Source organism: Rhinoderma darwinii, chromosome 2 (genome assembly GCF_050947455.1).
Source record: "Rhinoderma darwinii isolate aRhiDar2 chromosome 2, aRhiDar2.hap1, whole genome shotgun sequence".
Taxonomy (NCBI): domain Eukaryota; kingdom Metazoa; phylum Chordata; class Amphibia; order Anura; family Rhinodermatidae; genus Rhinoderma; species Rhinoderma darwinii.
In genome coordinates this window covers 293,229,972-293,243,514 of record NC_134688.1, presented here as the reverse complement: position 1 = coordinate 293,243,514, position 13,543 = coordinate 293,229,972, and the positions used below count along the sequence as shown (strand labels likewise).

Genomic DNA, 13,543 nt, shown 5'->3' with positions numbered 1-13,543 from the left:
TTTTAGATCAGAACAAGGATAAAAACTGATCCGTTATAAACCCCATTGAAAACAAAATAACGGATGCAAAAGGATTACAATGCGTTTTACATTGACACAAAGATGATAAAAATAACCCATCCGTTAGGCTTGGTTTATATCGGCGTCATCGCTCCGTTCTTGGGTACCGCGGGCGCTTTCTGTCAGGGGAACCCATGAACGGAACCCTGACTGAAACAAATGGAAACCACAGGTTTCCGTTTGCATCACTATTGATTTCAATGGTGACGGATCCGATGCAAATGGTTTCCGTTTGTCACCGTTGTGCAAGGGTTTTGTCGTTTTGACGGAATGAAAACGCAGTCGACTACGGTATTGATTCCGTTAAAACTACAGAACCCTTACACAACGGTGACAAACGGAAACCATTGGCACCGGATCCGTCACCATTGAAATCAATGGTGATGCAAATGGAAACCTATGGTTTCCGTGTTTCAGTGAGTGTTCCGTTCATGGGTTCCCCTGACGGAACGCTCCGACAGAACCCATGAACGGAGCCGTGATGCAGATGTGAACGAAGCCTTAAACATCCGTTCTTTTTGAACGGAGTAAAAGTCCTGCACTCTGCACTTATCTCCGTCAAAAAAACGGATGACTAACAAAATGGATGCTAACTGATGCAATTAAAAGTCCCATTGATTTCAAATGGATCAGAGTAACGGATTATACAACGCAAGTGTAAATTTATCCTACGCTATTGATTCCGTGAAAAAAAACGGAAACTTTACGAAACGGAAACAAACCGAAACCAACTGAAACAGAAGCATTACCATTGAATTCAATGGTAATACAAACGAACGCTATAATTTCCGTTCATCTGATGGAATAGATGAACGGACACCCCAAATGGAACCCGTCGCTGATGTGAACATGCCCTAAGAACATATCAAAATATGTAAATCATTTTTTATTTTTTTTCAAAACAAAAACAACATTCTTTTCCTAATAGTGGCCGAAAAGATGAAAGTAATACATATATATATGTAGTAAGTGGCTGTGCAGCAGCCGGGAGTTGCGGAATGCTGCAGTGTAGTAGTCAGCAGGCTGAAGTTCTCTCTGTCGAAAGTAAATCCCGTCTCCAGTCAGAGCGGAGGGGCGGGGTCACGGCCGCTTCCTCTCACGGCAGGACAGGAGCAGACTTACCTGCGTGACGTCACCAGGGTGGTCCGCCAGGAAGTGCGGGAGTATGGAGCTCGTTTCTTCATGGTCTCCGGGCACAGTGAGCGGCTACTTAGAGGGTGAGTACATGAGGTAACGGAGCTCTTTGCACACCTTCAGGACTTTAATGTATAAAGCCACGGTGGGGAGTTGCAGCGAAATACTAGTGTAACAGTGAGTGGGGATGTTATGGCTATTGGGAGTGCTAGTGAAGTGAAGGTGGGCGGGAAGTGACTGGAATGTGATCCGGAGACATTGCAGTGAGGGGGTTATGTTCATTAGTATATCTCATATGCTGAGTGACATATCTGTATCCACAGGCCTGGACCCTTCAGTCCAGCACTACCCCTTTCAGGAGTGGAGTATCACTGGGCAGGATCTGCTGGACCTGTCCCCTCAGCATCTTGATGCACTAGGAGTCAGGAGCATTGGACACCAGGAAATAGTTTTGGAAGCTGTGGAACAGCTGTGCGCCTTGGTAAGGGTGTAGTAATGTTGTAGTCCATTTAATGTGGAGAAAATATTGGGTGAGAGGAAGCGTCAGTCCTATATGAAGATTCTGTAGGTCTGTTAGTCATATGCAGCATGTAGATCTGTTAGCGGTTACTCATACGCACAGCCGTCGCCTTTTTCACGTCCTTTTAAAACTGATCCGTGTGTCCGTTGTGACATCCGTATCGGTTCCGTTCCATTTTAAATGGATGCTCTGCTTCGGATCTAACTTAAAATTAAAATCCATCTTGTGTGTTGAATGCAGGGAACTTTGGCACGCTCTGCTGTTGCTTCACAACGGATCCGTGTGCCGTCCGTTTTTTTGACGGACCCATAGTCTTCAATGGGCCCGACGGTCCCTGAACGACAGACAAAAGTAGGACATGCACGACTTTTGACGGAACAGACGAACGGAACCGTCAAAACAACTGAAGTGTACATGGCCCCATAGAAAGGAATGTCAGGGTGCTATCCGTTAAAAAAACGGATAGCACCCTGAAGTGGGCATGAGGCCTAATGCCTCATGCACACGACCGTTGGGCCGTTTTTCACGGCATCCGAAGGGCAGCCGATAGCCTTCACGGATCCATTCACTTTAGTGGGTGAATCGGGTCCATGAAAAATGAACTGAGACTCCAATCCGAGGAAAGATCGAACGTGTCCTATCTTTCATCGGATCAATGACGGGACTCGGGCGGCACACACGGTCGTGTGCATGAGACCTTATACAGTTTCCAGCTAGAACTCAAAGCCCCCAAGTCTTCCTTACAAGGAATCCCCAATGCTAAAATAAGGGGGGGGGGGGGGGAGGCACGACTAGCCCAGTGTTACTAACAGGACTCCTAGTAGATGCCGTAACCATATTGTCGGAGTGCCACAGTACTTGTTCTCACTTGATCTGGATATAGCACAGACTGTGCCACACAGCCCGCTGCACCACTGTGGCTGGCAACTCCAGGCAAATGACCAGCAAATACAGCTGAAATTTGCAGGCGGCTTGTTCTCTTTGAGAGTCTCTTAAAATGGCTTGTCGTATCCAAATTTAAATAATTAATATATATGTGTAATATACTTTAATCTTCACCTTTTTCACTATATCTGATTGCTGTATATGAATGAGTATGTAATCTTACATCCAGAGGCTCAACTGTGAGATAAACACACAATCAAAACAAACCTTTCTTCTGTCCTGCAGTGTAGTGTAGAGCTATCAGTCTGGAGAACTGGACACACTTTAGCAAAACCACAGCTCTGGGACCTATGCATAGATTTTCAGCTTCTAGTTCTAAACAAATGTTTCCATTCACTGACCGCAAGTATAACCTTGAATGTTGTAAAGCTTTATACTATACTATACAATGAATGATTGACCCCTGACTCATTGCAACATTTTTTTTTTTTTTTAAATTAATATTAGATCATCATTCCTACCAGGGTAATGCAGAATGTTTTCCTATTAACATGTCCTTAAAATATAGCCTTATATTAACCCCTTTCCGACATTTGCCGTATATATACGGCGCTGTCGGGCAGGGCTTCCCGCAAAGCGCAGTACCATTATGTCGCGGTGATAGTGCGGGCTCAGGAGCCTGCACCATCTCCACCGGGTGCCAGCTGTATGGTTTGTAGCCATGCGATGTCAAGGATGCCGACTGCTACTATGGCAACAGGAGGCCTAACAATGGTCTCCTGTCAGCCATTACGGAAGCCAATTAGGCCCCGACCGGAGCCGGATTGGCTTGCTGTCAGTGAACAACTGGCAGTTCTAATACATTGCACTACATAGGTAGTGCAATGTATTAGAACATCAATCAAACAATTGTACCTTCAAGTCCCCTAGTGGGACTAAAGAAAAGTGTAAAAAAATAAATAAAAGTAATAAAATATAACACGATCACCCTTTTTCCCTTACCAAGTCATTTATTATTGGAAAAAATAAATAAAACCATACATATCTGGTATCGCTGCGCCCGTAACGACCTGAACTATAAAAATATTGTTAGTTGTCCTGCGCAGTCAACGCTGTAAACAAAACACATCAAAAATAATGCCAGAATTGCTGTTGTTTGGTCACTTTGTCTTCCAAAAATTGAAATAAAAAGTGATCAAAATTGCATGTATCCAAAAATGGAACCTATAAAAACTAGCTCGTCTCGCAAAAAAAAAGCCCTCATACAGCTCCGTCGACGAAAAAACGAAGTTATGGCTCTCACAACTTGGTGACAGAAAAAATACATTGTTTTTACAAAAGTAATTTTATTGTGCAATAAATTGTAAACATAAAGTCCTATAAATTTTGGTATCGCTGGAATCGTACTGACCCGCAGAATAAAGTTAACATGTAATTTATGATTCGTGGTGAACGCTGTATAAAAAAAAAACTGAAAAACGATGCCAGAATTGCGGTTTGTTTGATCACCTTGCCTCCCAAAAAAAGGATAACCAGTGATCAAAAAGTCGCATGTAGCCCAATATGGTACCAATAAAAACTACAGCTCATCCCCCAAGAAACAGCCCTCATACCACTACGTCTATGAAAAAATTAAATAAGTTAAGGCTCCAACAAGTCAGGAAAGAAAAATATGCAAATGTGTCGGCCCAAGGGGAATGTTTCTTCTGTTTGAAGTGGCGATTTATCAAGTCCCTAAAATTAGGGAACCAGGAAGGGTAGGGCCCAAACATATCTGCTGGAAGCGAGGGTGCCCGTATTATACCAGGACAACACTTTTAATTAGGCCTCCATTTCGCATGGTACTCCTGAGCCCTGTCGATAGTCCAGGCAAAATATTAGGGCCCCATGTAGGGTGATTCTAAAACGGGGAAACACAGCATAATAATTAGAGAACTGTCTTGCTATGGCGGCACAAGCTGGGCACCACATATTGGCATATCTATGGGAAAAAAAATCACATTTTCACCCTTCATCATCGAGTGCACACTAAATTCTGCAAAACACCTGCGAGTTTGAGATGCTCGCTACACCCCTATATATCCTACAAATAAGGTCAATTAACACAAAATATTTTTAGAAAAATACAAAATATTCTTTGTTACATATATTGAAACAAACCGTTTAACCCCTTAAGGACAGAGCAATTTTTTTTAGATTTCCCTCTTTGCATCCCGACGCTCATAACTCTTATTTTTTTTGTAAGACGTAGTTGTATGAGACTTTGTTTTTTGCGGGACGAGTTGTACTTTATGTAGGTATTGTTTAATTTCTATACATTTTTTTTTATTTTGGCGAAAATGCAGAAAAAATCTGTTCCGCAGCAGTTTTAATATATATATAATTTGTTTACACCATACACCGATCATCATAAATAACATTCTACATTTGTTGTACAGGTTGTTACGGTCGTGGCGATACCAAATATGTCTATATTATTTCATGTTTTGGGACTTATATTTTAAAAAGTTTATATATTCTAAAAAAATGTGTATTTCTGTGTATTTTTTTAACTTTTTATTTATCATTCATTTTTTTTTTTTACATTCATTTAACTTTTTTTTTAAATCCCATAAAGGGATTTATCATTTTGAAACTGTAATGTACCGGCATAGATCTATATGCCAGTACATTAGCTTGTGTACTCATTGTACACAGGCAGTTGTTAGGGCAGACCTCAATATGCCCTAACAACAGGAAATAAGTTCAGACAGCCCTGGGGTCCTTCAATGGACCCTGGGCTGTCTGGCCATATGAGTTGTGGGCTTTGATCGCATCAGTTATCTTTTGTGACGCGATCAAAGTGCAGTCCCCTCTCCTTGAACGCCCGGATTAGCTTTCATCGCGGCGTTCAAAGGGTTAACGGCGGAGAGAAGATGTTTCTCACCTCTTCGCTGTCAGAGCGGGGCCGTGGCTGTGTATTACAGCCATTGCCCCGCTCTTGATCGTGCGCAGAGACGGCTGTCACACAGGACGAGAATGCTCGTCCTAATGCGCCAAGTACTCGCCGCTCAGGACGAGCATTCTCGTCCTGTGTCGGCAACCAGTTAAAACTGAATCATACAGTGCATTACCAAGGTGACTATCAGGGCAAGAAGCATATGGATATAAAGGTAAAGATGTGGACAAAATGAACCTACCCATATTACTACTCTTGCACCGTGGAGACACCATACCCGACGCGCATTTCGGCGGGATACATTCGTCCGGGGAAAACGCTGAAACGCACGTCGGGTTTGGTGCCTCCACAGTGCAGGAGCAGCAATATGGGTAGGTTCATTTTGTCCACATCTTTACCTTGTTAGGTCGGATCACCCTTTCAATGCCTACAGTATATTTACGAGGGAGTTCTTTCATACTACTTAGATAAACTATTATCCTTTTATAATATTCTCATGGCTTGACCCTGGTCTCTTTTGAATATATACATGGGGATTTTGCCCATACTTTGTGGCCGTATGTTATATTTGTTTATATCCATATGCTTCTTGCCCTGATGGACACCTTGGTATTGCACTGTATGATTCAGTTTTAAACTGTTTGTTTCAATATATGTAACAAAGTATATTTTGTATTTTTCTAAAAATATTTTGTGTTAATTTACCTTATTTGTAGGATATATATATCTATCTCAATAGGTCAATGCACCAAGTTTTCACTTCGTTATACTTATATTTCGACGAAGGATATATTCTTTTCTGGATGTAGAATTAGGTTGTACCCCTAGGTGAATACCTTGTAGGGTGTAGTTTCCAAAATGGGGTCACAGGGGCTTTGCAAATGCGACATAGTGACCAGAAACCAATCCAGCAAAATCTGTACTCCAAAAGCCAAATGGCGCTCCTTCTCTTCTGAGCCCTGCTGTGTGCCCAAACAGCAGTTTGTGACAACATATGGAGTATTTCCATATTCCAGAGAAGTTGCTTTACAAATGCTGGGGTTCTTTTTTTCCTTTATTTGTTGGGAAAATGAAAACTTTTGAGCTAAAGCTACTTCTTATTGAAGAAAAAGGATTGTTTTTATTTTCACTGCCCAATTCTAATAAAATCTATAAAACACATGTGGGGTCAAAATGCTCACTACACACGTAGATTAATTCCTCAAAAGGTGTAGTTTCCAAAATGGGGTCACTTGTGCGAGGTTTCCACTATTTTGTACCTTCGGAGGCTTTGTAAATGTGACATGGCCTCCGCAAACCATTCCTGCTAAATTTGAGCTCCAAAAGCCAAATGGCGCTCTTTCCCTTCTAAGCCCAGCTGTGTGTCCAAACAGCCATTTAGGACCGCATGTGGGGTAATGTTTTAATCGGGAGAATTTGCTTTACAAATGTTGTGGAGCTTTTTCTCCTTTAGTCCTTGTGGAAATGAGAAAAAATTAGCTAAACCTACATTTTCTTTGAAAGAATGTAGATTTTAATTTTCACGGCCTACTTCCAACTATTTCTTCAAAAAACCTGCACCGTCAAAATGTTCACTATACCCCTAGATAATTTCCTTGAGTGGTCCAGTTTCCCAAATGGTGTCACTTTTGGGAGATTTCCACTGTTTTGGCACCGCAAGAGCCCTTCAAACCTGACATGGTGCCTAAAATATTTTCTAATAAAAAGGAGGCCCCAAAATCCACTAGGTCCTCCATTGCTTCTGAGGCGGGTCTTTCAGTCCAATAGCACACTAGGGCCACATGCGGGATATTTCTAAAAACTGCAGACTCTGGGCAATAAATATTGAGTTGTGTTTCTGTGGTAAAACCTTCTGTGTTACAAAAAAAATGGATTAAAAATAAATTTCTGAAAAAAAAAGTGAAATTTTTAAGTTTCACCTCTACATTTCTATAATTCCTGTGAAACGTCTAAAGCAGGGGTCGGGAACCTATGGCTCGCGAGCCAGATATGGCTCTTTTGATGGCCGTATCTGGCTCGCAGACAGGGCTCCTACCCAGTGGCGTAACTACCGCGGTAGCAGCAGTAGCGGCTGCTACGGGGCCCGGGGCTTGAGGGGGCCCGTGCCGCCAGCCGACACGCCCTCCCAAATGCCCGGTGGCGCCGCTAGCAGCCGTTATGGCTGCTACAGGGGTAGCACCGCTACTGTGGGGCCCGCGCCGCCGAGCCTTACACAGGCACTCTCATGCCTGTAGGTGTCGCTAGCACCGGAGGGGGCCCCGGTGCTAGCGGCAGCCAAATACATGTATTAGCGCTGAATGGCCGGGCATGTTCCGTGCCTGACCATCCAGTGCCTTACAATGACACTGATTGGCTAGCGGCGCGATGACATCATCGCGCCGCTTCCATGCTTGGAAGGTGCTGATTGGCGGGGCAAGTCATTCTGCCCCGCCAATCAGCGTCATTGAAGGACGCTCATTCAGCTCCTGCAGACATGCTCAGAAGAGAGCATGTCTGCATCGCCAGTGAACAGCGTGGGAACCGGAGAATGTGAGTATGTCAACTTTATATATTTTTTTCCTCAGAAAAATGTGAATGGCATTATCTATAGTGGGGGGGGGGGGGTCGTCTTTATGTGGGCTATTATATATAGGGGGGTCTATATGTGGGGCAGTAGCTACAGGGGGGTCTATATGTGGGGCAGTAGCTACAGGGGGGTCTATATGTGGGGGTGTGGGCCACTATCTACAGGGGGGTCTATATGTGGGGCAGTATATGTGAGACACTATACAGGGGTGGGCTATATGTAGAGCACTATCTATAGGGGAGCTATTTTTTAGGGTACTTTCTATAGGGGTGGGCTATGTGTGGGACACTATATACAGGGGTGGGTTACCTGTGGGGCACTAGCAACAGGGTGGCTATATGTAGTGCACAGTCTACAGGGGTGGGCTATATGTGGGACAATATCTACAGAGGTGGGCTATACGTGGAGCACTAACTATAGGGGAAGCTATATGTAGGGCAGCACGGTGGCTCAGTGGTTAGCACTATTGCCTTGCAGCTCTGGAGTCCATATGTGGGCACTATCTACAGGGGCTTCTATGTAGGTCACTATCTACAGGGGGCACGGTGTGTGTGTGTGTGTGTGTGTGTGTGTGTGTGTGTGTGTGTGACAGTTATATTTAGATGTGTTGAGAATTGTAACTTTGTTTACAGGTGCAGAAATGTTTTAAAAGTGAGAAGCTGAAGACATCTAAACGGAAAACTGCAGAAGTGGGTCATGGCCGGGAGAAATCCATCATAGATGTCTGAACCGGAGGGAAAAGAAAAGAACTAGAATCTGAGACGTCACCGGTGAGTCACTTAATGTAAATGTTTATTCTGCCTCTAATCAGTAATGTAGTCACTGTATGATCTGCAGCGAGATGATGGTGGTATGTTTTTTTTTGTGAAACCGCATCTCCCAGCATATCCTTATCATTGTTTCGGCCATGCTGGGAGCTGTAGTTTTACGCTGTACAAACCTATGCGCAGTGGCGTAAATACCGCTATAGCAGCCGTAGCGACATCTACGGGGCCTGCAAGCACGCACCTGCGTCCCCTAGTGAAGCGGCATCTGCCTCCTCCCTTGTGTCTCCCTTGGACGTTCCAGAAACCCCTGGCTGTGCTGCTGCTTTGAATGTGAACATTATAACATGGAAATTGTTACACAGCCTCATGGTCAGCAGCAGTGAGCTGCATCAATAAAGGGGCTGTGTAATACAGTGTGTCCCACCAACCCCCCCTTCCCACTTCACCCCTGAAAATAATCCCACATAATCCATTATATAGCCCCCCCCAAAAAAAAAAAAAAAATATGGCCTTAAAAAACATCTGCCACCCATATTACACTCTTGGGGGCTTTAAATTAATCTCTTGTGGGCATAAGAAACTGATTTAAAGGACCACTATCAGGGCAAAGATCTGTCAATGGCCCTTTAAACATATTGTACGGCTCTCGCGGAATTATATTTCAAAATATGTGGCGTTTACGGCTCTCTTAGCCAAAAAGGTTCCTGACCCCTGGTCTAAAGGGTTAAGAAACTTTCTAAATGCTGTTTAATACTTTGAGGGGTGAAGTTTTTAAAATGGGGTGACTTATTGAGGGGTTCTAATATATAAGGCCCTCAAAGCCACTTCACAGCTGAACTGGTCCCTGTAAAAATAACCTTGTGAAATAATTTTCTTGAAAACGTGAGAAATTGCTGCTAAAGTTCTAAGCCTTGTAACGTCCTAGAAAAATAAAACGATATTCAAAAAACGATGCCAATCTAAAGTAGACATATGAAGGATGTTAATTCGCAAATATTTCGTGTTACTGCCTGTCCTACGATCGGATACATTTAAATTTAGAAAAATGCAAATTTTTGCAAATGTTCTAAAAATTTTGGTGTTTTTCACAATTAAATACTGAATGTATTGAGCAAATTTTGCCAGTAACCTAAAGTCCAATGTGTCACGAGAAAACTATCTCCGCTTGGATAGGTGAAGGCATTCCGAATTTATTACCACATAAAGTGAAACATGTCAGATTTGAAAAATTACTCTGTCAGGAAGGTCAAAAGTGGCCAAAGGAGGAAGAGGTTAAAGAACTACTCATGAAAGTTTTTATTAGTTCGCCTGTTTGTAAAGGGCATCCTGTACACGTATATGATATTTATTTCCTCACCAAGCGTCTAGCTTTCAATACATATACTCCGTTCGGCGCCCCCGTGCGGTCACGTAACCTCTAAACTGACTTTTCAATTCACACAGCGTCTTATTCGGGGATCGCAAGCCAGTTTCTCTATGTAAGTCTGAGACTTAGAAAATCTATTTTTTGTTTTTTTTGTTTTATTGTATAGGGCTTTATTTTATGGGACATGTTAATAGGATAACAATCTGCATTAGCATTGCAAGAATTATCATTCTGATCCGCTTTGTTTTAATTCTAAAATTGTCTTTATGACCTTTTTTTCTTTCTTTCTTAGCACTATGAAATACACAGTGAAACTCTGAAGTCCCTTACTGATAAACTGTTTAGAGTTTCTGAGATATTATGTTCGCACATCCTCACCCTCAGGAAGGCCTCCTCAGTCTCCCAATCCTTGGCTCTGTCTCCCACTCAGAAACAGCTGGCTTGCATCATAGATATTGTATCTGCAGCACGAAGCCTCTTCTCCTGGCTTAACAGGTATTTACCAAATCTACTGATTGAAGACCGGAACCCCCACTGATCCTGAATATGGAGCAACTAGCGTTGTGGCCTCTTCACAGGTTTTTCCCTGGGGAATTTCAGCACAGCCCCATTTCTCTGCACAACTGGTGGCCTGGAACGCCGATGTGCAGGAAAATACTTTCAAGGGGTGCAGTGCTAAATCAGCTTTGTGGCCTTTTCATTCTCAAAACTTCCACCGATCAAAAAGTCATGGCATATGCTAGCGATACGCCGTCTTTTCCCGTGATAAGAAAACCCCTTTAAAGAATTTTTTTCAAGATAAAAAACACTTACTTATGGTTGAGGACAATTTTTTTTATAAAAGTAATATAAATAGCATTCCGTTTCAACGCTCCTTTCCTACCATGTAACAGGGCCACAGAGGCCAGTCATGGCATTGTAGCATTCTGTGATTGGCCAGTGAAGTCATGTGATGTCACTGTAAACATTGCATCACTGTGCAGTACTGAAGACCTGTGGTCTGCAGGCCTTAAAATACCCATCATTCTCACCTCATTTTGTTTCTTGTGGGACTGACCTTTTAGTTCTGGACACATGGTGTTATAACAAACTGAAAAATACGGTAATTTCCTGACTCTAGGACTCACTGGACCATGAGACAGATCCATAATTTTAAGCCTAAAGGAGGAAAAAATGTTTTTTTTCTACTGTACATTTCCAATGGGTAATATTTAGGTGATCTGGTACAGATACAATGCCAGCCACGGTGAACCAATATATTGGCGGCTATAGTGCCCTCACAGTCTCCTGAACTCGCCAGACATCAGAAATGTGGAGTAACGGGTTAATGGGGATGAATCTGCTCAAGTCACTGCTTGAGAGTTGATACTGATGGTTCATAGGAGGAGGGAGCGAGGCTAGAAGGTCCTTGCAGATCAGTACCTGCATAGATTTACTGTGCACTCTGTTCAAATGTCTGTGGTATGTGCTCACTAAACAGTCAGATTTTATAGAATTCTGTGTGTAAGATGTGACTGTTTCCATGACATTTCACTTCAAAGAACTTCATACACTGGTAGCTGCCTGCGCTCGGACTATTAGAAGCACTAGAAGATTATAGCTCAGTTTTTAGGACAAAAAGTGCTTTTAAGGGTGTTCACACGTCTTGTTTTTTCGGGTCATAAACACCCCGAAAAACGGCTTAAAAATATGGAAGGTGAATGCCTCCAAACATCTGCCTATTGATTTCAATTGGAAAAACGGCGTTTCGTTCCAATGGGGCGTTTTTTTACATGGCCGTTTGGAAAAACGGCGGGTAAAAAGCTCCCCGTAAAAAGTGCATGTCACTTCTTGATCTGCTTTTGGAGCTGTTTTTCATTGTCCATAGAAAAACTGCTCCAAAAACAGCTGCAAAAAAACACGTCAATAAACGTTTGACGCTTAAAAAAAGGCTGTTTTGTTTTCCCTTGAAAACCGCTCCGTGTTTTACGCCCGTTTTTAGTTAGCCGTGTGAACATACTCTAATAGTCCAAAAAAATACAAAGATTTACTTTCGAATTTACGCATGAGCTTAAAATAGATGTTGTGCATCCAAGAGGTCCTTTAGATTGTAATCTAGGCGATTTAAGCTAGGTTCTTCATGAAATGTATCTAGACTACCGGAAGTGTATAAAGCTGCTAGTTAGTAATAACCACAGCCAAGGGAGGCAGTATACCTTGCCCTACATCACCACATGTCTACTGTATTCTGAGCCACTTAACTATACAGTTCATATTCCCCATGTCAATAGTTTGTGTATATTTACTGTATATAAATTGCACCAACAGGTATCTGTTCACACGGTTGAATGACTACTCTGCTAGTCGAGACGTTATTGCACTGTGTGTAGAACTGGCAGAGCTGCTGCATAAGGTATGTACAATGTATATATTCTATATAGTTCACCTTTTAGTCAATGTTTTGAGCACCAGATGTAATTTTCTGTTTTTAAAAAAAAAAAAATTTAAACTGTATGATGGCTTGTGTTTTGCGGAATGAGTTGTCATTTTTAGAGACACCTTATCAGGGTACTTTAAATGTATTGAGTAACTTATTATTTTTTTGGGCAAAAAATGTTTTTGGATTTCATCTTTACGGTGTTCACCGTGCAGCATCCATAATGTTAACTTTTTTTCTGCGGATTGATAAGATTACGACGATGCCAAATGTATATTGTTTCTACTGTTTTACTACTTTTGCACAATAAAAATATAATGAAAAAAAATAAATTTTTTCTTTGTGTCGCCAAATTCGAAGATCCATAACATTGACTGAACGTTTGTGGGTTTGGTTTTGCCCACGCCGACAAACTAAAACCTGACTATCGTTTTAACGATACCCTTTGGGAATTTTAAAGTGGTTTCCCTATAAACCTATATATCGCCTGTCCACAGTATCGGTGATAAATAGCTGATCGCTCCCAGGAACAGCAAAGTAAGCTCATGATCAGTGGGGGTCCCAGCGGTCGGACCCCTACCAATCACGAAAACTGGCTTATTTTGCTGTTCCTTGGAGCCCCATAGGAATGAAGTTTTAGTGCGCATGCTCATCCATCGTCTACCGAAGGTAGCGCTCGGCAGCCCCATAGAAATGAATGGATCGGTGTTCGCGTATGCGCATTACCACTTCAGTCCTATGGGTCTCCCAGGAACGGCATGGTAAGCCCGCTCCCTGTAACAGTGGGGGTCCCAGCAGTCGTACCCCGACTGATCAACTATTTATCACCTATACTGTAGATAGGAAAGCCCGCAGCAGAAAATCAACAAAAACGCAGCATAAATTTACATG

General features: G+C 42.5%; 1 protein-coding gene across 1 annotated transcript in view; it reads left to right on the top strand.

Annotated features, from left to right (window-relative positions):
• The first annotated feature begins 1,186 nt into the window (after positions 1-1,186).
• CNKSR1 (connector enhancer of kinase suppressor of Ras 1) overlaps positions 1,187-13,543 on the top strand; it is a 98,681-nt gene continuing 86,324 nt past the window's right edge. The window contains exons 1-4 of the mRNA XM_075853459.1: positions 1,187-1,277; positions 1,518-1,675; positions 10,529-10,731; positions 12,544-12,628. Coding sequence (XP_075709574.1) covers positions 1,226-1,277; positions 1,518-1,675; positions 10,529-10,731; positions 12,544-12,628 — 498 coding nt within the window. The 5' untranslated portion in view covers positions 1,187-1,225. The remainder of the gene's footprint in view (positions 1,278-1,517; positions 1,676-10,528; positions 10,732-12,543; positions 12,629-13,543) is intronic.